The following is a 27,937-nucleotide window of genomic DNA, read 5'->3' as shown; positions in this document are numbered from 1 at the left end:
AATTTATTGTCTAGCAGCTCGCTGTTTTGCTTTTGTGTCCCAGGACTTAACTGTTCTTGTTGTTCTCGCTGCTCTGTCAGGGTTGTTTTGTGACCTTGCAGCTGTTGTCAGCATACTTAATGGCAGACAAGGTTGGCACCTAGCTGGTGAATATCAAGCATTTAAAGGCAGATATTTCCCTCAGGAGCTGGTGGAGACCAAAAAAGAATTAAAATGAGTGAGAGGTTCTGAAACACAAATGCTTATGTTGCTCCTTGTCAGGATGATGTAACTGTTTGCTAACAAGGTGACATCATGTCAGTGCTATGTTTAGAGCCTGCTGCGCTGCCCACACGTAAAACTTTAATATAGTGTTCCTGTTCCATATGAAATAAATCCTCATGGCAACATATCCAGTAAGAGGATGAGGTGTTGATGATGTCTGACAACATGATCCATATCAAACCAAGTAATCTGTAGATTTTTACCTGGGAGAACGGCCAATCCTAAGGAAACATGTTGAGACCTACATATTCACACACAAGCTCAAGACAGTTTCAGTTCATCTAAATGACAAATGTCTCCAGCTACGCCCACTGAAAGGGGTTTATGACTGGACAGAAAATCAGCAATGCAGCCTCGCCCTCTACTCATTTCTTGTAACTGTGGCTTGTCTCAATTATCCCATGTATGAAAGGGAAGATTACACTGGGGAGGTATTGTGGGAACAAGGCAAGAGGCTTCTTTTGGGTTCCAATCTCTTTATATACAGTCCATGGTTCCATGGAGCACGACAGGGGTGAGAGACCATGCCACTTATAATTGTCAAACAAGCTGTTGGCCGTTCGCTCCGCAAGGTCACAGGATCTCACCATGTGGAGGGGATGGAGGGAGAGAAAGAGGCCCAGCACAATCTGCTGCCAGAGGATTTGAGCCACAGCAGTAGGAAGGGTCTGGGGTCTGACTCACAGTGACTCAAGGTGCCAGTTGAACCCAGAAACCTCATGCGTCATTACTGCAGTTTTAGAAGTTGTTGGTAAGGCGACACAGTGTGAGGTGTTTAGTTATTTTATTAGCACTTACTTGATCCATGCGATCAATGCTAACTGCAGATGCTTATCATGTTTGCCATCTTATTTAGCTTGTTAGCAAGCTAGTGTTTGCAAATTGGCCCAAAATAGGAAGCACAGCAGAGGTTAGTGAGCATCTCGTTAGATATTATTGCAGGTATCTGAAACTTAAACCAAAATACTGATTATACAATTTTGATTAAAATTATTATTTATTAATTATTAATTTACAATAAATTGATTTGTGCTGGATGAGTTGTGAGATGATGGTTAAAGTCATTAACATCCTCTGGGGACCATGAATGTTGATTATCCACCCAACAAATGGTTGAAAAAAGTAGTGTATGTGGCAGGAAAGGGGCTCTTCCTCCCGCACATCCAATCAAATCACATCAGTCTTTCCCACCTCATGAAAACAAGTGCAAAACACATTTGTATTACCTCAGATTGTAGTTATTCACATGTCAGGATTAACTAGATGACCAGCCATCTGCTTAGGTTTACATCCTTTCCCCATTACTTCACAAGAAAAAACAGCCAATTCACAAACTACAAAGCTGAAGTGGCGTACCTGACCCTCTGGGCTGTTTGAACCAACTGAAACCTTTAAGGATCAAGCTGGACTGCTTATAGTCAAAAGAAGAAGTTGTGTGTTCTGCTGCTGCAATTATTCTGAGGGTTTGGAGAGAAAGAAAAAAGAAGACTGCAGGAGACCTGACAGTGTCAAAGCATGTTATTATAGACCCCCGCAAGGACAACAGCAAATGGATCAGACCTCACACAGAGAAAGAGAAAACAGACTGAGAGAGAACTGGAAGAAAACAGAGGACCTAAAAAGAGAGAGGAAAACAGCATAAATAAAAAGAAAAAAAATATTGCGTGATCTCCCTCGTGATGAGTTACTCTCTCTGTCGGACTCCTCTGACTATTTCCGATCACCACTTTTTACTTTCTACATTGGTCCAAACAAATGAGGGGTACAAAGTGAGAAACAAAAGCACTCTGGATGGCAGTAACGGAAAAGAGTTATCATGGCTGTTGATTATTCCTTCAATGTGCTGTACAGCTGTCTGTGTCAAAAGAAAATTGCTGTGTCGCATCTGTTAATCATTGTGGCTAATTTTTCTAGAAGGTTTGGTTTGTTCACACCTCTCTATCATATATCTGATTTCTTTTAGTCTTATTTTGGCCGCTCATGTAAAAGAAAACAAGATGACCTCATATGTTCTGAGTTTCCAACAATCAGTTCATTAGGGTTGCTTAGACTCCGGACTAAATGCTCCATATTTCCGCTATTTAGTACTGAATGGCTTTTAAACTCTTTCAACTGTCAGAGTGCATTGCCATTATGCCCCCTCAGCCACCCACCCTTCTCCCACGCCTCACCGACCCCCCACCCATTGGCCTGAATTGGAGAAGTATGGCTCAGTCCAACACCCTGCACTCACAGATAAGCCAGGCAAGCGTGATAACCACCACTGCACACTTGGAGAAAAAGCCCTGAGCACATCCCCGTGTGCCACACGCTGTCCACTCAACATGCTCCATGTATGCCACTCCACTTTCCGCCCCCGTGTCACCCTTTGCCTCGTATTGCTGCCACCAGTTAGTTCACCTCCAAACCATCACGCACACCCGTCCACATCCCAGAAAACACCTCTTCGGCACCACAGCAGCAGGGTGTAAATCCGGCCGGACATGAGAAGCAATAGGAGTGGGTGACAGAAGAGAGGTCAGCTGATGTAGGGGACAGTTCCCAGCAGTGTGACTGATAGGGCTGGGGTTTATTTTATTTTTTTTACCTCCCAGGACGGTGACGTTTCAAGAAAATCTTGTAGGAGCATCAGCTAGTGTCCGGACATTTCTCATCTTCTGGTTTTCGTCACTTCTGTCCAGCACCAAGGGTTCATCAAGTTTGGATGTGCGTGCTTTTGTATAATTGCTGAGGATCCCAGTCACCACACCAGGGACTTTCGTTGTAGGAGAGAGTGAAGCTGGCGCCTCTACTGCTGTATTTTCCCAAAGATCCATGACTCAGAACATCATTTAGTACACACACACAGTGCAGTTATTAAGGTCCTTTCCCTGCCCCACCTTTTCCCCTGTTTGCTTCGCTCATGTACATTTTCCAACAGCCCGGCACATTGAGTAGCACATTGTGCACTGGTTTTTAAACCATGGCACAATTCAATTCTGATTAGTTTTGTTTGGACCTAATTTGGCACTTAACAAAGCCAGAATGATGGATAATGTGACATCAACAACAGGGAGAGTTTCCCACTCCCACATTCATGCAACATTTGACACAGGGCATGTGCCCAGAGTGAGTCTAATGAGGGAGTATTCTAATTTGGTCCCCATCATTGTATTGCTTATTGTTGCCCCTTGACTCATTTCATGCTCTGCTTTCACCATTTACATATCCAATTGCTGGTGCAGACAGAAAAACAGAAGATTCTGCTGTGACCTTTCAGCCGGTCAGAAATCCTCGGTCCATGATAGCAGGATGAGGGGACGAGGGGCCTCTGAGGGCAGCCAGCTCGCCCCATTTGAAAGGCCATCACCCAGGCAAATAGGGCAGAGCCGCCTGGGCCACAATCTCTGCAAGTGAATGGAAACCGATGGCTCCCCAAGGTCCTGGTGTGATCTGTCGTCAACCAGCAGTGAGCGGTCAGCGGGTCGGCCCATTCGACAAGAGCTTTAAGGAGGGGGGGTGGAGCGAGGGAGGTTTGGAGGGAGAGCGGGAGGACAAGAGCCGAGTTGTGTTGCAAGCGCTGATTATGCGTGCTGTGGGGATGGTTTCCTGGATGTTGTGTTTGTGTTGGAGCGGGTGGCTCCAGGCAGATGTTGCAAATGAAGGAGGTGCTGTTGTGTGTTGACATTGTGGGGAAAAAGCATCCCAGATGACTTCTGATTGGTGTTTGAAGACTAAATGTTTCCAATGACAGTGAGAAAAAATCCCCTGTACTGGACCGTCCTCACTTTCGATATCGGATATTTCTGTATTAATCACTTTTCAGTTGCATGGAGTTGGATGTCAGCTCCATGTTTAGAAAACTGAAGTATCACTACATATATGAGTGATGTGTCACCATGGGGAAAACTGCTTTACTCTTGCTTGTTTCCCCGCAGAAAACGGGAACAAACAGCAACTTCATATCTCTTTCTTCCAGCAGTATTGTTTTCTCTGGATTTTTTGTTTTGATGCCTTCTGTCATAACATGGCCTCCAGCTGTGCCCACTGTCCCCCACGTACACCACCCATCTGCCAATGTGAGCACACAAACACCACTTCAGCAAACATCAGGTGACCTTTTACCTCCCAGAAGCCACACACAATATGACACCTGAAACCACGTGTAGGCACACACACATGCACACACAACACACACAAAAGGTAAAGCCGAGGAGTGATATATGGCCTCGATAAGGCCTGATATGTTTGACCCTGAGGCTTTGACAGAATTTATCAGGGTATTGTTGAGTAGAAACAGAGAACAATTAGAATAGTGGTGACAAGAGCCTTACTGTAATCGTAATGTAATGTACATGTAGAGTAAATATGAAGGTTGCACAACTTTTATTGATCTCTCTCTTCTTTCTCCCTCTCTTTTCCCACTCCCATGCCCCACTCTCTCTCTATTCTTTTCCACCTACCTCTGATCTCCCCCATTTTTCTTGCTCACCCCAACTGGTTGAGGCACAATATCACCCACACTGAGTCGGGTTCTGCTCGAGGTTCCGTCCACAGTGACCAGTACTTTTTTTCCTCTAACATTTTATAACATCTCGACCAAAAGTGCCTTGAGATAATGTATGTTTGGTATTTGGAACTAAACGAAACAACTGAATTGAGATGCAGTAATTGTATAATGCACATACACACACTGGTGTAGCTGTGATTCAGATTTATGACCTGGATCTGGCTCATTTATGTCACACTGCTTGAACATATTAAAATGCTGTAACTCTCGCTATTCCACTCATTTACAAAGCACGCAGAAGAAAAGGGGAACATGCATCGAAGACATTCAAAGTTGCATCATTGCGCAACCCCAGGGAGGGAGATAAATCAGTTCAAATCCTCCCTCCTTTCGCTCCTTGTGACTGGTCGGCTCTTGTGTCAGTCAGGGGGAGGGGTGCACAGCTAATTTCTATATGCCTGTATGTCAAATCAGGGCTCATATTGCGCTCCCGTGTGCGCCTGTCAGCAGCAGCCAGCCCCAGTGGACGTGCACCATCCTCGGTCTAGGGATTTCTGTGCGCATTAACTGGATGAGACGCCTGGGACGCGCGTCTACCTGTTTGCGTTGAACTGGATACTGTGGTGCCACCTCACGCATCCGCACACTCCAGACTCGTGGTGATTTCTTTCCTCTTAGGAGCGAGCTGCTGCGTAATGAACAGCGCACCATAGGGAAGAACCATCACCAAACTTTAAAGGAGACTTTGCAACTTTGGCAGTAGTGCGCAGCTCACCATTTGACAGGAGCGCGGATCATTTCTCTGGGAAACTTTAAAACAGAAGACTCTTTTTTTCTGAAAACATGTTCAGCAAGTGTTCCGTTGTCTTATTGAACGTCCTATTTCTAGTGCGGGCGCTCTCGGCTCACGAGTGCACGCCATGTAACCTTCGGACCTGTCCGGTGAAAGCCGCCCACGGGTGCGAGGGTGGCCGGACCTTGGCCCGGGATCCGTGCGGATGCTGCGACCAGTGCGCCCGCCTGGAGTGGGAGCCCTGCGGCGGACAGGACTGGGCGCACGGCTACTGCGCCCTGGGGCTGACGTGCGCGTCCACCAACAGATCCGGAGCGGCCACTATCCCTGAGATTGGAGTGTGTAAAGGTCGGTAGAAGTGAAAGTGTGTCGTGTGAAGCTGATTAAAACGATTGGGCTATTTTGTGTAATGATTATATAGAAACCATAAGCGGAGATCCAATAAAAAGAAAGCTGTTAATGTTGTTGAGTGTGTCACAAAAGAGCAGCAGGCAGCCGTCCCTTTCTTTTTGAGTGTCTTGAGGGCACGACTATTCAAGTGTCAGTTCAGTCCTGATGGCTGTGACTATGCGTCACTGTTTACCTTGTCTCTGGCTGCCTGGAGCTGCTGCCCAGGTCTGAGGGGGCTCTTGACTGCCAGGAGAGGAGTCATGTTCAGCTGCTCTTTCTTCCTCCTCAATGCTTCATTCACTTTCAGCTCAGAAGGCTTGACAATAAGTTTGGCAGCGGTGGTGCTGGCAATATAGTAACACTTCAGCTCTAGTAGGTCCTGTGCTTCTCCTTTTGCCTCACAGCTCAAGCAGACATTCACATTTGGTGCTGTGAATTGAGACAAAAAAATGACTGTTTGAATCTGTGTGAGGGTGAAATTGTGGTTCTCCGTGGTGTGACCAACAATAATTGTGTGTGCAAACTTGGAACACACTGTAATTAAGTGAATAAATTGCCCCCTTTCTTGTCTGTATTGTTTGTGTGTGACTCAGAGGTGCAATGGTTTGACAGCACGATTACGAAAGTCCCCCAGCAGATTTTCATTACCCTTTGACGCAGCAGAGTTGGATTTGCTTCTGTTCCTGCCAAGCAGAGCTGGGCTGTTACACTGTGGATGTGCTCATTTTACGCACAATTAGAGCAACTTTCTGAACTTCAAAGAGATGCGTAGGGTGTCAGGTTCTACACGGTGAATGGAGTAAGTTGCAAATGGCCTTCCCCTGAGGACGAAATACCCAGTGGGAGGACCCCCCTGCAGCCCCTCCACCTGCATTCTGTCCGGTCTGTTTGGGGATGATTGAAGAGGACTGACAGGACTGTAGAGAAAAAGCAGCTCTCAGTGTGTGTCTGGATCCCCTGACCCTGCCCTCCCATCATCCTTCCGCGGGGTGGTCCGAGTCAGGGCTTCACTAGGTTTTTCCAGGGGTCTCCGGCCCCTGGCCATCCCAGGAGACGCTGCTGCTGATTGTGCCCCGTGTACAGGTTATAGGCTGGCGTCTGGAGGACATCTCTGCAAATTAACAGCTTTGGGCCGAGTGGGAGGCCTAATGGCTCCTCTGATTGAGTCGTGCCTCTAGTCCTGTGGCCCCAGGGACCCCGGAGCATGCCGCTGACCCCTAAATCAGGCGCATACACACGCAACCCCACTATCCCAGAGGGTACTAGGTGGGGGTAAATCAACACCTCTGAGTGTGTTTTCAGGGGCCACGGTAGGCAGGCTGCTGGAGGCTGATCCCAGATTTCCCTCCTCAAGCTGCAAGGGTCTTAAAGTGATTAGACTCGCAATCAGGAGTTGGGGGTAAATGTTTCCGCTTTCTGATCCCTTGCCTCTCTGCTCACAGTTTAGATTTTCTGGGTGGTCATAATCTGTTAGCGTGGGGATGTAGCAACCTTAAAATACAGGTGACATACGTATTATATGAGAGGAATATCTTCATGATCAGCTTTTATTCTCACCGTTGTCAAGATTGAAAAGCTTATTGGAAACAACAATTAAAAACATTCAGGGCTTCTGATGCCCAGGGGAGGCTGCAATAGTCATTGGACAATGAGTTTTCCAGATTTGGAAAATGTTATGTAAGACACTGTTGTCAAAAAGGAATAAGACATGAATTGTTATCTAACTCCCTTTTTTTTTTTCTTTTTTTTTTTTACAAAGGAAGTATTTAATTCACTGTGTTGTGTCCAGCAAATGTAATGCTTTTAAGAGTGAAATATTGCATCAGACGCTCCCCAAAAAAGGTTGTAGCTTGCCAGAAACAATACTTGGACACTCAAATCAAGTTGTCTCATGGAGGAGTTCAGTATTTAAATATGAAGCTGACAAAAAGCGAATGAAACATAGCAGCTTGTGTCCATTTCCCTCTGCAACTGTCTCATGAGCATTCAAGCACCTGTTCTCAGAGTGACATCTTAGCTGTTACACTGTGTCATAGCTGCATCAGCGATCAGATGCTTTGTCAGGTGAAATCATCAAGTTTCTGCAAATGATTTGTTTTGATGATCTCATTGTATTTTTTCTGTCTGTCCCTCCCACACAGACTTTCCCCCAAGCTCCAGAGGCACTTACCATTCCACGTAACAAGAGTATCTGTCTTACAGGGACGTTATGTCCACTGCCCTCCTTCGTATGCCTTCCACTTCTCTGGTATTATCTAATGTTTCAAAGACATCCTTTTTAGCTCGCTATCAGCCAGAGGGCCTCCAGAGGTCAGCTTTCCCGTCCTGGCTCTGGATGCCAAGACAAGCGGTCTCAGTGGCTGAGAGAGGAATCCTCCTGGGATGAAGCCATGGACCTTGGCTAGAGTCATGCCAGGCCAGATAATAGATAATCAGGCTGGACCAGATCAGAGCTGGGTCAGGCTGAAGGGGACGAGACAGATACAGTCCAGCTTATAACAAACTTGGCTCACTGGAGTCGAGCTAACATCAGCGAACGAGACAGTGTTTTCAGTGTCCAGGCTTCATTCATTGTTTTGTCTCCTGTACCTCATTTTCTTTGTGCTGTATTTAGCACCCGACACATTCTACCACCGACTCAAATGAAAATACCCTCCCAGGCACAGGAAGGCCTCGGGATGGAAAATATGTGGAGGTGAGGATCATTTTAAGGTGAAAGGAAATCACAGGGAGAGTTTCGGTGCGGTTTATTGAAAAGGCTGCTTGTGCTTTGCCAGTCTTGCTGGCCGTCTGTGAGAGCTATTAACAGTGCTGGCTGGCTCAGGTTAAAGGTAACGTTACCTTCATTTCTTTCATTGGTTGCTGTTTACAACTGGGCCGGTTAGTGTCCTGCATCACCCAGGGAAGTCCACATCATCTGCCCAAGGATACATGTTTCTGCAGTCCCATTGACTCACTTCATCATGTGAAATTCATTATAATAAAGAGACTGGCGCTTTCCCATAGCAGAATATCTGTTTTAGATTAATATGGATCAAAACATGTGTTTTATTATGATTTACATCATTTAAAAGGAAAGCAATGGAATTCCAATCCTTTCCAATCACTTGGCGTCGTCCGTCTTATGTTTCTCTGACCCCTAGCTGGGAATGAGAAGGATCATAGTTTTACGAGACCTTATTTCAGGTGGGCTCACAACAGTAGTCAGGTAAATATACCATGCGGTGTTCCGTGTTTGTCTTGGATAGTTAAACATTTTCCTCCTGTGCATTGTTCTGGTGCATCGCTGTTTGGAGAAGAAAGCCAGAGTATTATGATAAGCTCCAATCACGCTTCCACACTGTTGATTTGAGGCCTGGGAGCTAAATGCTCAGAAAGGGGTTACTCACTGTAACAGTTGGTCTCATCCTGTTTACTCTGCTGCCACTCGTGCTACTTCTTGAATGACTATGAAGGAGGGTAATTTGAGGGTATATGTGTGTTTATTTATGCATGGATGTGAAAGGAAGACTTTGAAAGAAGTGTACATTGGGGCCCTTTAATCCCAGGGTTTTGATGGTTATTCAGCTCACATAGCACTAACGTGACACATTATACCCTCGTACATTCCTTCCTATTGTAAGATTTTTTCGTCCAAGTCTTGACGTGCCATCTCGGGTGGGGTGGAGGCACCGGGGATAAGGCTCACAGGGGCGAATGAACAATATGTGGGTATGGTGCAAGTGGCATGGTTACAGAAGAGGCATTGCAGCGAACAGCAGATGGAAGCCCTGGGAGGGCCCCATGCTGTGGAACAAAAGCAAACAAATGGGCTCAATGGCTCCAGTAGCGTGGCATGACGAGGAGGGAGGAGAGATGGCAGCTTAGAAATACACTGGTCAGTTCAGCAACTGTTGTGCCAGGGCAATGTGTCGCAACGAAAGTTGTAAGCTGGCCAACCCCTCTTTTGGGAACTTTTGGGAAATTACAACTTCTGGCACATTTTGCCATGTGATTACACTTAACCTGTTATTCTGTCCAATTTAATCACTGTCAAAATGACTATAGAGGATAAACATGTCCAATTGAGAAGTTCATGTCCTCTCCTTATCCTCTGTTCTCCGTTACTGTCCCCTGCAGTGCTCCCCGACCATCCAGAGGCAGGCCTTGAGGACGAGCGCTGTCCCCTGATGACGGGCTGCGACAAGGCTGGAGGACAGTGCGTGTGTGATGCCCGTCACTCCTGCTTGGGCTCTTTCATGTACCCAGACCAAGAAACCTGCATGAAGGCCAGTAAGTCAGGTGAGCCCTCTCCTTGCATGAAACAAAACAAGCATAGGATCTCAGAGCTAGCGGGAATAATGCTGTCCATTGAGAGGAGCTAATCCATAGCAGATGTGGCTCTGAGGTGACTAACACTACTTACATATCATAGTGATGACACACACGCTGAGGCTTTTGTCAACTCACTCTTGAGTGGTGCCATTGTGTGTGACTCACGGATTTGTGTGTTCATGGTTGGATTTCAGAGGGTCGGAGGCACGAACACCGGGAGAGACACAGAGAGAAGTATGTGGGACCATCCAACCCGGCCTGCATGTTCTCTGGGTGTAACCTGACCGCCGAGGGCTGTGTGTGCGAGTCTCAGAGCTGCCACCACCACTTCGCCTACATCAACCGCAGCCAGTGCCAGGAAGCCGCAGGTAACCCTCAAATGACCCGCGACTGGAAGTGACCACACAGCAGCTGACCAGTAACTGCTCAACTCAAGTTATTTCGATATAACACAAGTCCAAAACAAGCCCTGCATCTACAAAGTTACATTCACATAACACACTTATCTTTCTATATAGTATAAACATTGGTATAAAATGCACTACAGATGTGTTTACTGAAAGTTTTGTTTTGAGTGGAACATGCAGCCTCAACGTTTCTCACATCAACTCATTATGTCTGATGTGAAGCATATTGTCACCGACCAATGAAAACCTCATGAGTCTAATTTTGGTCACCTTTAAGTTACAGGAACATTTCGGATTTCAAGTGCTTAAATCCGTGTGTACTTATTCTACCTGAATATTTGCACAGCATTTCCCATCAAGGCTACATCCACTCTACAGTGGTTTAGTTTTAAAATGTGTCACTGTTTGGGGTGCCTTTTAGCTCACCTGGTAGCGCAGGTGCTCCACATGCAGAGACTTGAGTCCTCATTAAGCGACCACAGGCTCGGTTCTGACACGGCCCTCTGCTGGGTCTTTCGTGTTTCATGCTTCCTGTCCTGCCAATAAAGATAAAAATGCCTGAAAAAAAAGCATTGCTGTTGCCTCCTTTACAGCTGGCATCCCACTGCTCTAGAGTTTTCATGCACCTATGTAAGAGTTTGGAAACGCTGCAGGCCCCATTTTAGTCTTGAAACTCAGATGCTTTGTTGTAATGTGGACGGGCAAAAAAGGAGGCACAATGATGCAGACTCCTGATTGGTTCATATCAGTCACGATTCAACTGCCAGCGGTAAAAGCAAAATGATGTAAACTTTCATTGAGAGTTCCACTTCATCGTTCCCTCGTCTTACATTTCACCATGTTTGTACGGATGGCGATAATTACTGATGCAAGGATTTTAGTTTTAAAACACCATTTTAAAACAAACTACACAAAATCAGTGCGGATGTAGCCTAAGAAATTGAATGGAAGAGGAGGAGAAGGGAGAGGAAAAACAAGAGCGAAAGATTGATATCATGAAAGAAAACAAGAGAGAGATGTTGAGACTGAAAGGAGAGACAGTGTGAACCTGACTGACGGAGAATGTCTCCATCTAAAAAGGAGTTGTTGAGAATGCTGATGGATATATGGAGTGTTGGAGATCTTCAGGCACAGGGGGACAATTTTAACGTGTAAATGTGTAGAGTGTGGGGTGAATGTTTTTTCTGTGCAGGAGGGAAAAAAAGGAGAAAAGAGTAGATGAATGTGTGATTACCTCCACCTCTTAGCTCGCTCCCTGACTGACACTTGTGGGTGAAAGATGTTACCGCCGCAGTGAGTTAAGTTTCCTCATTTGGATCGTGAGGTATCTGGTAGATATAGGCAGGCGTTAAGTGTCGGCTGCTTCCTGAGTGACATTTGCAAAGTAGAACAGCACTGAGTGAACCCTCTGAACCTCTGTGTACATGTGTGGTGAACCTGTTCTTACTGGTGTTTGGTGCTTTAGTGAAAAGATTTTAGTCCAAAACATGTGACTGCAACTGCTTATGTTTTTATCCACATGTTTCTCTCCTTGTAATACTCAAGGTTCTGCCTCTCTGTGCAGTTTGCTGACATTTCAATTGGAGAATTGCTCTTAGCTACTGTGTCTTGCAATGTGTCATGGAGCCATTTACGAGATTATTTTAGTTGTTTTCAGATATTTACTCTGGAAAATGTCCGGACAATTAGTTCTGGACTTTCTGTGGACTTTGCCTTTCACATATGAATAACGCAGCAGGAAACCTGTTCACAACAACAGGGGAAATATCGAGAGCGCTCAAGTGAAGGGTGGCATCTGGATAGAGCATGTAGGAGGCAGGACATAACATATAAATTCTACATGTTTATGCGACATCAACATCAGTCCATATTGAAAAATATTAAAAATCCTTCCAAGTTGACTTCTTCATGTTTGTCACCTCTCATTTGGAGATATTTGTACATGCCCACTCACTCGCTGCAAATTTTCCAGACACTTTCACATGGTCTCATTTGGACTTTATCTGGAGTTTTTATCTGTGGCTGGCTGGAAAAACTCAGGAGAATGTCCAGAGCAACTGTTTGCGTTTTCATTTACACCCCATAATGATCATTTCAGGAGAATATCCGTAGTTCAGCATCTCACAGTTTTAGTTTGCAAATTACACATTGAGATTGAAGCAGAACATTTACAGTACAGCTGTGTGGATGCTTGCCTTGAGCAATTTACTCAGTAAATCCCACAGGAAGTACGCTCATCAGACATGATATTGTTTAGACATATCATCGTTGAAGTCTAGCGTTGCGATGAAAGACGCACTGTTAGTCTTCTGTGTTTTGTAACCGCCTCATCTCAAAGTCAGAGCCCAAACGGGTGACAGTTTCAACTTGCACCAGTGAAAACTGTAAACAACATTTTTCAGCAGCTTATGAGTTTTCACCACAGCACACACCCACCCCTTTTGATGGCCCCTCATTAAGTAAGAGACCAGGATATGTGTGTCTGCTGCTGTCTGTAAGATTGTGGAATGATGCACACATGCGCGTGCTTGCATGTGTTTTGCATGTCATCACGTGTGTAATGATGAGCATGTATAAGTGAGCAGAGCATCCGAGCCTGCATGTCTGCGTCCGCGCATGTGTGTGATAATTATCTTGTTTGTCTCCTTGTCTAGGCAGAGATTTTCCTTTTGTCTGTCATCAGCAGGAGCTTCCTCTGTGAAGGGCCGGGACTCTGTGGTCAAGATCTTATTCGCTGGTGATAGGGTCCATCAATCCCTCGTTGTCTTTGGATGCGAGCAGTTCAGAGTCTGGAAGCAACCGTGTCCTGTAAACTTGTTCTCTAGGCGCGGGAGCCACGCTTACTGCACTTGTCTTCATGTTCAGACCTTGTATCCCAGCACTTGAAGTGGCCTTCAGGCTACATCCATAACTGCAGTGGTATGTTATGGATACTGGTCCCGTTTTAGTCTGAAAAGTTCAGGGCTGCATTTTTATCTGTACGGGCAGAAACTCAAACGTAAACAACCGCTCACAACTGCTTGCTGATTGGTTCTTTTTGGTCAAGACAGAGCCTTTGCTGATTCATCATGGTCCTATCACATGACCCCCTTTCAGAGGAAAACAACCAGTATTAGCCTCAGCTACCGGTGTAGAACACAACAAGTTATAAGCTGTTGCTAACAGCTGTTTTACGGTTAAATTCTACATTTTATCCGAGCAATCTGCTACAAATCCCATGTCTAGCAGTATGCACTTGCCTTCCTATTGAGACCGGCATGCACTTGCACAGTGTACTTGAGTCATCACATGATATACTTTTTCAGGTGGGGATTACAACTTATATGGAGCCAAAATAATGCTTGTGTGGACAGAGATTGTTTTAGTTTTAAAAAGAACAAACAAAAACCTAGTTGTATGGATGTAGCCCCATTGTCACACATGGAGGTAGTTTGGCCTTTCACTTTCCCTCTGACTCACTCAGTGGTCTTTACAGTTCATCCCTAAAAGCTGTGACTCACCCAGATCTGTTAAAACTCAACATCTTTTCCGCCTCATCACTGCTTCATCACCAGCCCTGTCAGTGGGAGAATGTTCTCTGCATGGTGCTGATGTACTTTGGCTGCAAACGTTCAATCAGAACTCCAGACGTATCAGCCACATGTCAGGGAGTTAAAGAGGATGTGATAAGTGAAGGAGAAGGAGGAGGAGGAGGCGAGGCAGACTCAGGAAGACAGGAAATCACAAGTGAAGCTTGGCCATTTTGTTGAGGTATTTGTGTCAAGTACAGGCCCCAGAGCCTTGGTTGGGTGGTGTTTGGTTATTTTACACTCTAGGATAGTTTACATATTTCATTCATGATAAGACCCCTACTGCTATTTCAGAGGAATTCCCCTGCTGTTGCATACTGACAGGAACAAGCCACAGCAGCCTTCAGCAGACAGGGAGGTGCTGCCTGTTATAATGTCATGACACAAACTGACTTGTTCCCACAATTCTCCTTGCCCACCTATGCCACCTCCATCCTGCATCTCCTCTGCTCCAGTGAAAGGACTGTTAGTTCTGCTTCTCTGCAGCCTCTTTGTGGCAGGGCGTTTACTGGCCGAGCCAGACCGCCACTGGCTGGCAGGGGCGCGAGACGTCTCGGTGGCGTGTGTTTGTGCACCGTCTGCCTAAGCTGTTGTGCCCTGCAAGCTGCTCGTTTCCCAGGGTGTGTGTGTATTTGTGTGTGTGAGTGTGTGGGTAGGGATTTCAAAGAGGAAACAAAACTCTTGTGTGACAATCAACACAAAGAACTTCCCTTTAAGACATGTTGGGATTGCTCTCAACCCACTCACTACTCACGGTCAGCCGCAGACCAAACTAGCCAGCATCAACATTCCTGCATGTCCGAACTTCTCTCCATTCACTAAATCTAGACCTAAAACCTCAGTTTATTGACCCAACCATAACCATTAATAAATTAGAGATACCCCGACTGCAGCTAAAGCCAACTCCTGTTGTTCCCAGACCTATTTCTTCTATCATCGGCTATTCTTTCCCCTTTATTCCCTTAAAGCGAACAGACATATGGCCAAAATCCATTTCTTAACTCAACTGCCTTTTTCACAATTTATTCAACAGCTGTGCTCACCCCAGGTCTCCCATGGAGTATTTTCTACATTTGCTACAGATCAGGTCAGAGGTATCGTGTCCTCTGAGAGACAGTACACGTGACAACGGTTTCGATTTGCTTTCCAGTGCTTTATGTAAAGTACCCTGGAGCGGAGAATGTTCACTCTTTTCATACGCAATTGTGCCAGATATGGTGATAGAGCATGTGTGTTGTTGCTCTCTGGACAGACCCTTTATGCTGATAGAGGTCCCTTGCGCTCTCTGTTGTTGGCCTAATCTTATTGGCCATCTGATGTGAAGGAAAGGGTGTGTTTCAATGGAATGCGCACATGTACACTAGCGATCCACACACAGACACACACACATATATTAATATATCTATGTCCAAATGTGCATCTACACGTGGATAATTTCATGACCTCACTCAAACATGCTCATTCACAGCTGTAGCTGCGTTTCTTAGGACACTGAGATCACGTTTTTCATCTGCAAATATTTAGCCTAAGTGTAAGAGAGCCAGGCGTGCAGGCAGCAGATGTAGGCCGGCTGGCTGCTGCATGCCTACGCCTGGCCGCCACAGGCTTCTGACCACGGTGTGAAGTTCTTCCAGGTGACCCCAGTCTGTTCCTCTCTATCTGGACCCCCTCCCAGACCTGCTCCATGGTCCTCACAAATACTCTCACACACGCTGACACAAACAGGGAACAATGCTTACTTTCTCAGCTGTAACTGCTGGTGGGCACTGGGCCAGACCCCCACAGCTTTTACGTGAGAGACGGCCCCGATGTGTCCCTTTGCGGAGCAACTTTATAAAACCTGAGGACAGACCAGAAACCCACGGAGGGCAGCTGGACTGAGACAGCTTTGTTCTCCTCTGACTTGCTTCCAAAGTCAGTCGGTGAACAGAACTCACATTGTGCGCTTTTTCCATGAGTAAACTCAGGCTGTCAACACAGCGTCCTCTGCCTGGTTGAGCCGCTCCGGTTCGGAGAAAGACTGCGCTCCTTGTATCCGAGCTTGAAGGGAAGAAAAAACCCATTTAGAAAGGAGGTGTTTTTCTTTCTTCAATTAGACGCTGCGATGCCAGCAATATGCATTGTTTACAAAAGAGGCTATTCTGTGGTAATGAAGCAATTTCCTCCTCCCACCTCTTCCAGACCAGTGGCAGGTGTGTGTGGCAGGGAGGTGGGGGGCTGTATATTGTCTGCTGATTGTGCACTGAGGTCAAAGGTTTCCCATTCTTTGCTATCTTACAGTTGTACGAGAGCACGTTGCCTAATCTGCAGAGAGAGTTTATCAACCATACCAGATCAGGCCTTTTGTGTTTGTGCAAGCTGGAGTATGGCCACCATTGTGATATGAAGATTGGTTCTGTGGCTGTCGATTCACTAATTACAGCCATTTATGCTAAGATACAACCCAAACAGCACGGGATAAAATCCATTTGTTGCTGACTTTTTCCACCCTTTCTTCTGTCTGCCTACTGGGCTTACAAATGTGCCTGCTACGAAATTATATTAATTGGACCTGCAAGGGCTGGACCATTTCCACAGATGGATACAATTCTATTAATTTAAATGACAATGGTAAGTCTGCCAGCTGCTTTTCCCAGCGCACTCTAACCCCAGCCATTATCACAAGTGAAAGAGTAATCAGCCTTCTCTGGGACACATACAGGACACATAATGTGTTTTTCAGTGCAGAACATTGTGCAAGATCGTCCCATGGCATTTTTATACGGCTTTAAAAAGTGTGAGGTTTTCATATGCAAAACCAGTCCTCAACTGAGCAGCAGCAGGGCGCGTCACACTTTATTGGAAGTAAAACATTCGCCAATCAGCACTTCCAACTGAAGTGTATTTAACTCCAGCATCAGAATCAGGCCAAAAAACCATTAAAATGGTCGTAGCCTCTGTCAATTCAAGGCGCCACCCTCATTTTCTATGACACCATTCAGCTTAAAGTTCATCAATGAGAACTTTGTGGTGGCCTCAATGTTCCCAGGTTGCTTTGGTAAACAGTACATTACAGATACACTCACACTCCTTTTCTATTTATCTGGAACCAGCTAAATTCAATGTTTCCCTTGATTTCATCTGTTCCGCCAAAGCACAGCGGTCAAAGTCTCACAGCCTCCTCTCCTCAATGTTTATTCTGAGTCATGTAGACATCAAATAACCAGACAGTTCATCTAATAAACCTGGAATATACAACGTGATTCAGAGGTGCTTATCTGGAGTTGAAGACTGGCAGACCAATACTATTATCATGGGATCAGAAGTCTGGACCCCAACGGCTCACCGGTTCAGTTTCCTCATCTGGTGGCAAAACCTAAGAGGGATCCACTTACAGGTCTTCAAATGTCAGGGATGAGGCACATCCTCTGAGAGACTTGTGTTGCGCAGTGGAGCCAGCAACGGTCTGGGAAGACCATCAACAAAACTCAAAGCTTCTGGAAAACACGGCCAAAACCCAGAGTGCTGTTACACAATCTCGGCCTGTATCATTCCCTCTCCTCAAAAACCATATGTATGCAAAGATTCTCAAGTATTCCTCACAACTAAATCATAATCCACCTCATTTAATGATTACACTTTATGAGGCAGCTGTTTATTGACACGTTTCCTCCTTTAAATGTTAGTGGTGATTTATACTTAACTCACAATTAAAAGACTTTCCTCACATTCATCCATAATCTTTTTGCTTGTCAACGCTGTCTTCTCTCTTTTTCCTTTCAGCGGTCATAGTGCCACAAAAGCTGTTTGTACTGCGCTTTCAGCTGGGAAATGACTTAGTGACTGACAATTATAGGACAGGACGCGGGTCTGCTCTCGCCAATCCCTCTCTTCTACCTGCACTGTATACATTACAGTGACACTGAGAACCAAAATAAACACGTTTGGGTAATCTAATCTTTGTAAGGTGGCTACTGTTCTCATACAATGTCTGTACAGAGGGGCGCTCCACTTTTCTTTTCCTGAACAGGCTCCAAAATACACCCCAGAGCCCCTTGCCCATTTCCAGTACCCCTGCAACCCCCCCTGTATCACAGCTATTATGTTGGCTCTGGCAAATGAATAGACAAACACGTCCTGGTATGCTAAGTGAAGGGGAGATTCTCAACTGCCAAGAAGAAAGACTCTGTTGAAAGTTGGCTGCTATTAATGACTGGTTTTCGAGCGTGAGGGGCTGTTTGGATTGCGAGCCGGTCGGCCCCGGCCGGGTGGGATCAGAGGCTTGTAGACAGGATATGCAGAGAGAGCCTTGTCGTGGCTGGAGCACCGCTCTCACTTCTCTGACAGGATGCTTCAAAGCTGTCTTAGGCTGAAGTGGGGATCTGATGACTGCGCACAAGAGTTTGTGTTGGGTGGCTGTGTGAACTCAACTCTTAGACCGTAACACGAGCAGCGCTGTTCTGAAGTGGCTCAACTGACATTGCAAGGAGGAGGCCACCCTCACACACGCAACCCTTCCTCCCTGCAGGAGAATACAGTGTGTACTGTCAGAGCCCAGAGCAGAGCCCAGAACGTGTTGTTGCAGAATCTCTTTCACAGAAACTATGAAGCTGTGTCACTGTTTATTTATTTCTTGCATATTGTGTTTGCTGCATACCCACCTGTGTCTCAAAGTGAACATGCATCCAATATCTGTGTGTTTCAGAGGAGCTGAGGTGTGCCGGGGTGACATGTCCCGCTCTGCAGGTGCCCTCCTGCCCCCACGGATCAGTCCTGACAAAGAGCTACACGCCCCCTGCTGGCTGCTGTCCCTCTATTCCTCCCCAGTGCACCTGTGACCTCCGTGCCTGCCACAAGCCTCAGTGCCAGGGCGGACAGCGAGCCATGTTGCTCAGCCAGGCCAGCGGCCTGCCGGGAGACTGCTGTGACGTGTTTGAGTGCCAGAAAGGTGATTACGCTGAACTGCAATCTGTTTGGATTGGTCTCCCGTCGAGGGTAGCAATGGCACAGTTGGTGTGAGATTCATCGCCTTCGAGGAGGCAATTACTACCTCAGAGTGAGGCTTTCCTCCCCGCTGACCAAATGTCTGCAGATGAAAAAGAAAGTAGCTGATTGGATAATTACTGTTGGGCTGTTTATCAGGCTCAGCCAGTGCCTCCCATGGTTCCAAGATAATCTTTTTTGAGGTGTAGCTGCAAGTATTTTTATTGCTCAAAGGGATTTTAAATGTAATGAGTCTTTCAAAGCAGATTGATGGTTGGAAATGTGTGTGTGCGCACCACTTTCTCACCAGGTAAGAAAAAGGCAGAAGAAATAATACAGAAAAAGAAGTGAGTGAGTGAGAGAGAGAGAGAGAGAGAGAGAGAGAGAGAGAGAGAGAGAGCAGATGTTGATCACACACAGGGAGACTTCAGTTCTCTCTGTCATGGTCCAGAGTAAACCAGGAGAGTCAGGAAGGCAGGGAGGGGATCTGCGGTATTGGTCTGTTTGCTTTGCGATCCCAACAAATATTCGCTGTTTTACCAACAGAACAAATTCCCATTCTGGCCCCTCCACATATATAAATGAGTGCCGTGTCCCGGAATTAATGGACTTAACGAGCCCAGTGACCAGAGAAGTGCTTAGGCTACAAATTTGCTCAACAGAAGTGCAGTGTCAAAGGGTTCCTGTCTGGTCACACATCCAAAGGGAAAAGGTTCAACAGTTCATTGATGGGAATGCTTTTTATGTGCTCCAGTCTGCCAGTGGGGAGGGTAATCGAGTCCGGCAGGCCAGCGGGGTCTGAACGGCAGCCGTGGGGGCCATGGGATCAGTGTTTTGATAACAAGTGTCTGCTGCTCTTTGGGCCTGGGGCTTGATGCCTTTTGTGCTGCCTCCACCGTACATTAGGCCTGCATGACTGCACTGCGTGTCAGAGAGCTCCACAGACAGGGACACGGACAAGGACACGCACTGGTCTCCCTAGTCACCTTCCCCAGTCCTAGAGAGGCCTCTTAGAACTGGGGAGGTACTGTAACTAACACATCAATGCTAACTTGCTTTCAAATGCCATACCTGTTCTGTGAGGGAACAAACCATTGTCAGGCTTGGACTGATTAACTTGTTTCCATTGCCCTCTTGGCAATGGGTGCATATTCAGCCAGGGTCAGTGTGTGGCTGGCAATAAGCCCCACCTGTGTGTTTTGGCCTCTGTTGACGATAGACTCTTTCCACTGTTGGCTGGAGAGTAGCTGTATCTGGGTGGCAGAGGGAACTCGGCACCACCATCCTCACTGGACGTCATCTGATGCTACAGATGATCCAGTTGGATCTTGTTAAGCTGTGGTCTGCTGTTGTTAAAAACATTAGCTGGCACAAAATTGGAAACCGTCCTCTGAAGTCAGCCCTGGGTAGAGGGTAGGTTCATGACTGCACATGTTCCTTTGAGATTTACGCCGGCGTTAAGCAATAAGGCTGAGATCATCACACTAATCGCTCCCCTGCAGCTCAGCCTCAGTTTGTTATAAACAGCCATGTTCTTGAGCGGTGGTGCTTGTTACATAAGTTAAACTCGTATTTCAAAATTGTCAACGGATATTCTGAATTGATTAAACATATCACTTAAGTGTTTATAAATCCCATGATTATTCTTGTGTAGTCATGTCATGTTTCCCTATGTGGTTTTCGCTTTTTTTTTTTGCCTGTAAACCACAAGAAGCACCAGCATGACAGTCCAGTATGAATGATTTAGACAGTGTTGGGCCAGTGTTTTATGGCCCATCCATCTCCGCATCCAATCCTCACCTCAATTTAGAGGAGACTGAACAAAGCATGACTGGAATTTTAGACTAGACACTGCAGAAATCACATGTGAGAATCGCCTCATGCGACTTCCTGTTGCTTCTGTGAGTGTTGAAAAAACGTTGCTGCGCCTCTTGATTTCAGCCAGCTAAAGTGCGTATTGCATTTTCTCTGCCTGGTTTTTCTTGCACGCAAGGCAGGGGTGGCAGGAATACCGACCACAAGAGAGAGGAAGAGGGCAGAGAGGATGGAACAGAAAGTGGGAGCAAGGAAGAGAATAAAAGAACAAATCCCCCACTCCACTTTCAACTCGGTTGGCCCACCTGCTTTGTATTAAGAGTGAAGCGCTGGTTTTCGGGAGGCACAGGGTCATCGGTGCAGACAGTCTGCGCTGAAAGACTTTGGCATACAGATGCCCCCGTAAGCGTGATCTCATTTATAGAAACCACTGGCTCAGCAGCTGCTCACATCTGAGCAATCCATTTACATTTACTTAACTAGCGTAGCTACTCCTCAATGAGTCTGGAGATTTTCTTACATAACCACATTGCCTCACTTCCCTCATGCCGAGTGTGTTTGATGAGAAGTTGCCGTGCGGTTATTGAAGATCAAGCCACTGTGGTGCATTTGAATGAGTGGTGTAGCATTACCATAGAGATGTCATGTTGTAATCTTCTTTTTGTCGGCCACAAAACTAGCATCATTTTTATTTAATGATACATTTCATCTCGTAGAAATTGTGACTGAGAATGTGTGTCTTTGTTTTTTTCTCATACACACACATATTGGAGTGTGGATACCCAACCTGAGCCTGTCGGGACATTTGGGTTTGGACAAAGATTTTGAAATGATATTTGCCCTCAGGTTGGGTTTGACATTGGCTGGGCTATGTACTTGATTTTTTACACTGCACATGTAATTGTGGAAAACATTGGGCCTGGGTTGGGTTCAGACACAAAAAACAAAATGCCTGCTTCGTCCGAGTCGGGCACGGATCATACCAAAAACTGCATTATGAGCTGCACTCGAAAACCGACACATTCATTTAATAATCTAATTTTATTTTGGGTGCAATGATTAGGTCAAGGTTTTCCCGTGGGTGTTCTGTCTTTACTAGCCCACCTGTCTACACATAAGATAATTTTTTTCATAGTAGGGGGGGGATTCAGTCAAAAGAACTTCTATGTGCTTGATTCACTCCACCTGCCTCCAGCACACTGAGCCCAGATTTTGCCAAAACCCTCCTAACAGCTCCTACTATATTCAACGCAGCACCGTAAGAGTCAAACACCTTCTTGAGCCCCGATGTATCTGCAAAATATTTGCTCATGGACTTGGCTTCACTGTCTGATAGCCGCCACATATCCAACATCACAGACTCAACCTCAACCATCAGTGTCCTCCTCGGCACCATTTGGTTCAGATTCACATCAACTGCAGATAAAACAGAATGGTTGTTTATGGATTTGTAATTGACTGTATACAGTTGCTCATCAAACTTGACGTTTGTGATGAAAAAAAGCATTTTTCTGTCCTATAGTCATGAGGAGAAAGTTCTGGGGTTGATTCCTGCTAAATGTGAAGGACACCTGACAGTGCGTTCCTTTGTCAAGTGTGTTAAGCATTATCTTCCCCATGTGGTCTTTGGCATCAGGTTGACGGCATCTGTCTTCACCGACTGCATCTGATTCTTGTTTTTCTCATTCTTCTTTCCCTCAGTCACCCCAAAGTGCATCCACAATGGGAAGGAGTTCTCAGAGGGAGAGGTGTACCGCATGGACCCCTGCTGGCTGTGTCAGTGCCGAGGAGGAATCTCCTTCTGCTCTAAGGCAGAGTGCGCTGAGCTGGACTGTGAAAACTTCTACATTCCTGAGGGCGAATGTTGCCCTGTCTGCATAGGTACATGTGTTTTCAATATTTTGCTGAGAAAGGGCAACATAAGTCTTAGTTTTGCAGAACACAATGCTGTTAAAATGTGGAAATTCTGATTTATTCTCATGTTTTTTGACATATGCCACTGGAGATGTGGCATTCAGGAGGCCTGTGTGGCAAAGGCAAAGTTGATGCCGGAGGGGTAGAGTCATCAAAATCCACCTTGCCTGATACTTACCTCCAGTGACCCTACCTTAATGGTTTCCTCATATAACCAGCTTCCACAGTTGTTAACATACCTGGCATACTAAAGAGGCACACTAAAGAGCCAGCCTAGTGATTCATTTCCACTGGGGAGACTGCAGAACATAAAAACCCTTTTTTAGAGTGGACGGCTTGGCTTTGTAATATCAGGCCCTGGCTTAATAGAGGGGACCCACTCCACAAAAACATTTGTGCTTAAAGCCAGGTTAGGAGCTATGATATGTACACTTGGGATAGTTAAAAAATGGTTCTTTCAGCGCATATGGCAGCCACATTACAATCTGCCAAAAGCCTGTGGATGGAGACAGTTGCCAACTTTGGCCTCTGCCTGCGTGGCTTCAGTCGATTGGGCGCATGAGATAGAGAAAAAGACAAACACCGAGACTGCAGAGGAGATCATGTTAGGTCAGTGTTGGAGGTACACCTGGAATGTGCAGGAATTTAGATGGTATGGAATGCTTTCATCTCTTTCTTATGGAAAGCTGCTCATGCTTAGTGCATGGCTCGCTGCAGAGAACAAAGGCTGTAATGCTTTAAATCTGGATTAAGAGATGTATTAAAGGTGACCTGGTGACGATTACACTTAAAGCTGTACTAATCAATATTTCAGCAATATGAAAGATCAGTGTGACAGGGTTGTTTGTAATGATTAAACCATATTGAATTATGATCTAGCTGCAGTTCTGCTCTCCTCTGTGGAGCGCTTTAGCATCGTACCGCTGATGGTTTCGGTTTCACAGCCCACATCTTTACTACATTGGGTCATTTTTACCACTCAGATTGTTTACAGCAGAGTCAGGCAGCAAAACAAGCTTTGTATACTACATGACCTGAGGCTGAGTAAGAAACTGGCGTGTGAACATAGTTTTTCTCTTTTGAGCTGATGAGACCAAAAACACAGCTGACAAGTGAACATCTAGATATTTAATTCTATTGTAGCAATGTCTTTTATGTACTATGCCACCACATGCAAACCATGGACTGTACATAATGACGTATATAATGACTACTCCCAGCAGGTGAATCCTAAGCACCTCAATCGCCACCTACGGGCTGCTAGCAGAATAGGTCATACAACCCGCCTACTCATGGACATTGGGCAAACTAAAAAGTTAAAGTACATGTTCCATTAATTTTTCTCAACAATGCTTTCCGTCATTCTAGGTCATTCTGATCGCACTGATGTGTGTTCAAGAGCTCGGTTTTCCAGGAAGTTGTTTTGTAATTAGTTAATTATTGTTAAAAAAACAGGTTGAAACAAAAAAAGCAGAGTCTGATGACAGTATTTGTATCCAGGATATTTTAGCTTAATTTCTGGATAGTGGGAAGAGGTGGAGATGCGTTGTCCATCTATTTCTATGATGCATACGCATCCATAACTATTTCATAAAGTCAAGTGTCCTAACTGGACAAAAAAAATCAATGAATACAGGATTAATAAAGAAGTAATTGACCAATATAAACCAGGTGTTCATTTATTACATTAATGTAAGGCAAGTTTGAATTGATTTGGCTTTTTTTATTATTTGACTGGAAACCTGATCTTGTCGAGACTTTGAAAACAATCATGGAGAGGCATTGTCTTTATAAACTGATGAAAATCTTGGCTTGGGCTTGGAAACAACAAATGTCAGACAGCCACCTGAAAGAAACTATCAGGTTGCATTATGGGAAGCGCAGGCTTCCGGGAATAAGGAGCTTGACCAGTAATTTTAGGGAAAAAGTAGGATATCTGAACTTCTGAGGCAGGGGTTGCAAATTCTCAATTCTCTCATTCATCTCCACTCTTTTGTATCCGTCTCTTACAAGTCTCCCACATTCATGGCAGTGAAATACCAAAATCCTGGATTGACCCTTGAACATTTTCATTATAAGGGTCACAGTGCATTATGCATGAGGTGTATACAGTGAGACAGAAAGAAATCCTGTTCAGGTTAATCACAGCCAGATGGATTGAACTACAGCAGACAAACCTCAGCTGGGATCAGATAGGGCAATTAGGAGTCTTGTGTGAAGTATACAGCACCCTAACTCCCTCTGACACACTTTTAAAAAGCTACAGCGAACACATAAACATGCAGAATCATGTACACAACTTCCTTTGTTATTCTCCAACACAGAAAAAAAATGCCAAGACCACCTTCTAACCTCTGTTGCTAATAAACGCTGTAGCAAAAACAACTAAAACTGTTTATAGGAAATGGGGGAAAAGCAGGTTTCCACACAGAGCACAGGCACGATACATCACTTCATTCCGAGCCGAATGACTGCACACCATCAGGTTTTAAACTGTCAAACTTTACGGTGCCTACTAATGGCTACAGATCTAAAATTTCCTTTGCTTTGGAGTGAGATTTATGGAATAAAACGCTGACCTTTCCTTTAACCTCAGGGGCCACAGCTAAAACTCACATGGATGAGTTGAAGCTTTTAGCCAAGAGATTAGCGGCGGCTGTGGAGACCTGCATAGTTCTTGGTGACGTACCTGTCTCCATATCTTGTGATGGAGTATCCCACTTCCATCACCTCTGTGCTCACCCTCCTGTCAGTTCAGTTACAGTACAGGATTGTACTGTACAGTAGGATTGGACTGTGGTCTTCATTTTGAATTCCATTCATTGCTGCCAAATCACAATATTTATTTGTCTTAGCTAATAATCAGATAAAAGATTCTCCTCTTCTCTTCTACTTTGTTCCCTAACCTACATGTGTGTCTCTCAGATGTGGAGCTGCTGTCGTTGGACAGCACTAAGGCCAGCTGCTGGGTGAATAATAAGCTGCGAGCGCACGAGGAGCAGTGGAAAGAGGACGACTGCACCTTCTGCCAATGTGTGGATGGAGACCCGCACTGCACGGCCATGGCCTGCAAACAGAGCTGCCAAAACCCTGTCAAGATCCCCGGAGAGTGCTGCCCATTCTGTGAAGGTACGGAGAATCATGTTGGGACTTCAAACTATATCTTTTATATTTATCATTTGATGTATGCCTCATATCTATCTGGAATAAACAGTAGCCCGCATACCACATGTAGGAGGCTCCTGTGGCCCCGCAGCTTTGCTACAAAGGCCATGTCACCATGGGCTCATTAAAGCGGAGGCCACCGAGCATTCTTCAAGCTGCAGGCTTCTTTGTGTTCCTTTATTGCCCTTGCCCGCCAAAATGAGACCCACCTGTGTGTGTGTGTGTGTGTGAGGCTGTGGCGTGCTTTTAACGAGGGTAATTGAAGTGGATCCCCATTTTTTGTGAGCATAATTAGTCACAGCTCATTGGCCTCCTCCACCTACCGAACGTGGCGAGGGTCGTTTGACAGGAAAAGCTTTGGTGCATATGCTGTGTGTGTGTTGTTCTAAAACACCCTTATTTGTTGTGGCCTCTCAACAAAGCTGGCTCTGATTCAAGTCTGGGCAGTGCCAGAGTCCAACTTCAGTCCTGATAGAGCTAAAACATTAGACACTTTCAACTTATTGATAGGAGACAGTTCAACGCTATATAAGAGACAGAGGTATAATCCCCCTTACAGTGTGACCCACCCTGGTGTAATTGCTCTATATTTATCTGTAATTATTGTTTACTCCAAAATAATAGTGTAAATAGGTGCCTATTACAGTTGGCACAAAAAGCGTAGAGGTGTTACACCTGAGGGGATCCAAGCGCACATATTTAAAACCAGGAGGGATGTATAAAACATTTTTTTGTTTCTGTTGCTCTAATGCAAACTTCTCACCCTCCATCGTCTCTTCGGTTCACCAGAGCCTTCTTATGAAACCGTCAGCCCCCTGCTGTGTCCTCCCCTGGAAAACTGCTCCCTGTCAGGACACGACTGTCCATACGGCTTCCAGCAAGACAATAATGGATGTCTCCTCTGCCAGTGTCTCAGCAGTAAGTTCACTTTCCTCACACTGTGGCTACATCCATACCACGACGTTTTAATTTGAAAACACATCAACTCCACTACGGATACGCCTGGCGTCCACACTACTTCAGAGAATCAGAGCTGCTAAAACTAGAAGTTTGGAAATGCTGCTGGCTCAGTTTTAGATTGAAAACTACGGGGCTGCATTTTGGTCTGGACAGTGAGAAAACAAGATTTTGGAAACTATCATGTCGATACTCACATCTGCTTGCCGATTGGGTCTTCGATCACAAAGTGGCTTTTGCTTGTTCATCAGGCTCCTATAACATGATGCCCTTAAAGAAGAAAACAACAACATCAGCCGTGGCTACCAGTGTAACACAACATGGATAATTAATTACAAGCATTGCTGAACCTGTTGTCTTTGCCAACAGCTGTTGTGCAGTTAAATTCTGTATTTTACACTGATACAACCACTAATGTGAGTAGGAGACTCATGTTAGTGACTATTACTATTATTTGAGCAATGTCCATCTGCGTTTTCTGCAACTAACAATGCATGTCCAGTGTATGTGTGTGGTCATGTGATACTCGTTTTCAGGCGTGTTGACAGGGACTAAAACTTAGTTTTAAAATTCTGGTTTAAGTGGAAACATAGTAGTATGAATGAGCCTGTGTGTGCACCTCAAGGGTTAAAGTTTCAGGGGCTGACATGCTGAAGTATGGACAAAATTTCCTTTTGACATGCTGCTTCTTGTGGTGGACACACAACTTACACAACATTTGCTCACACTGATGTCTTACCAATTTGACGACCACTCAGTTTTGACAACAGCAAAGACAAAGTTTCTGATCATGGCCCCTTATCTGCATCCACAGCTGCAGTCTTTGTCATAGGAATGTTCCTATTAACAGCCTAAATCATTGCCTTTGTCTTTTATTGGATTGTTGCGCCCTGATCAA

The 27,937-nt window shown here is 45.4% G+C and overlaps 1 protein-coding gene and 1 long non-coding RNA gene across 3 annotated transcripts in view; one reads left to right on the top strand and one right to left on the bottom strand.

The window, feature by feature from the left end:
- Positions 1 to 50: 50 nt before the first annotated feature.
- On the bottom strand, positions 51 to 27,312 carry LOC138412458 (uncharacterized). The gene is made up of 3 exons (XR_011244827.1): positions 27,237 to 27,312; positions 11,084 to 11,193; positions 51 to 187 (listed from the first exon to the last, which is right to left on the bottom strand). It is a non-coding gene; the product is annotated as an uncharacterized lncRNA (long non-coding RNA).
- The window catches only part of crim1 (cysteine rich transmembrane BMP regulator 1 (chordin-like)), a 35,598-nt gene continuing 12,893 nt past the window's right edge, over positions 5,233 to 27,937 (top strand). The window contains exons 1-7 of one of the 2 annotated variants that reach the window (XM_069536354.1): positions 5,233 to 5,894; positions 10,056 to 10,217; positions 10,445 to 10,618; positions 18,911 to 19,153; positions 22,705 to 22,884; positions 25,843 to 26,046; positions 26,872 to 27,000. In XM_069536354.1, the coding sequence (XP_069392455.1) occupies positions 5,597 to 5,894; positions 10,056 to 10,217; positions 10,445 to 10,618; positions 18,911 to 19,153; positions 22,705 to 22,884; positions 25,843 to 26,046; positions 26,872 to 27,000 (1,390 nt within the window). In that variant the 5' untranslated portion in view covers positions 5,233 to 5,596. The remainder of the gene's footprint in view (positions 5,895 to 10,055; positions 10,218 to 10,444; positions 10,619 to 18,910; positions 19,154 to 22,704; positions 22,885 to 25,842; positions 26,047 to 26,871; positions 27,001 to 27,937) is intronic. The other variant, XM_069536355.1, reaches the window with a different exon arrangement.

The sequence above is a fragment of the Paralichthys olivaceus genome, chromosome 12, assembly GCF_024713975.1.
Source record: "Paralichthys olivaceus isolate ysfri-2021 chromosome 12, ASM2471397v2, whole genome shotgun sequence".
Lineage (NCBI taxonomy): Eukaryota > Metazoa > Chordata > Actinopteri > Pleuronectiformes > Paralichthyidae > Paralichthys > Paralichthys olivaceus.
This window is presented reverse-complemented; position numbering and strand designations above follow the sequence as displayed.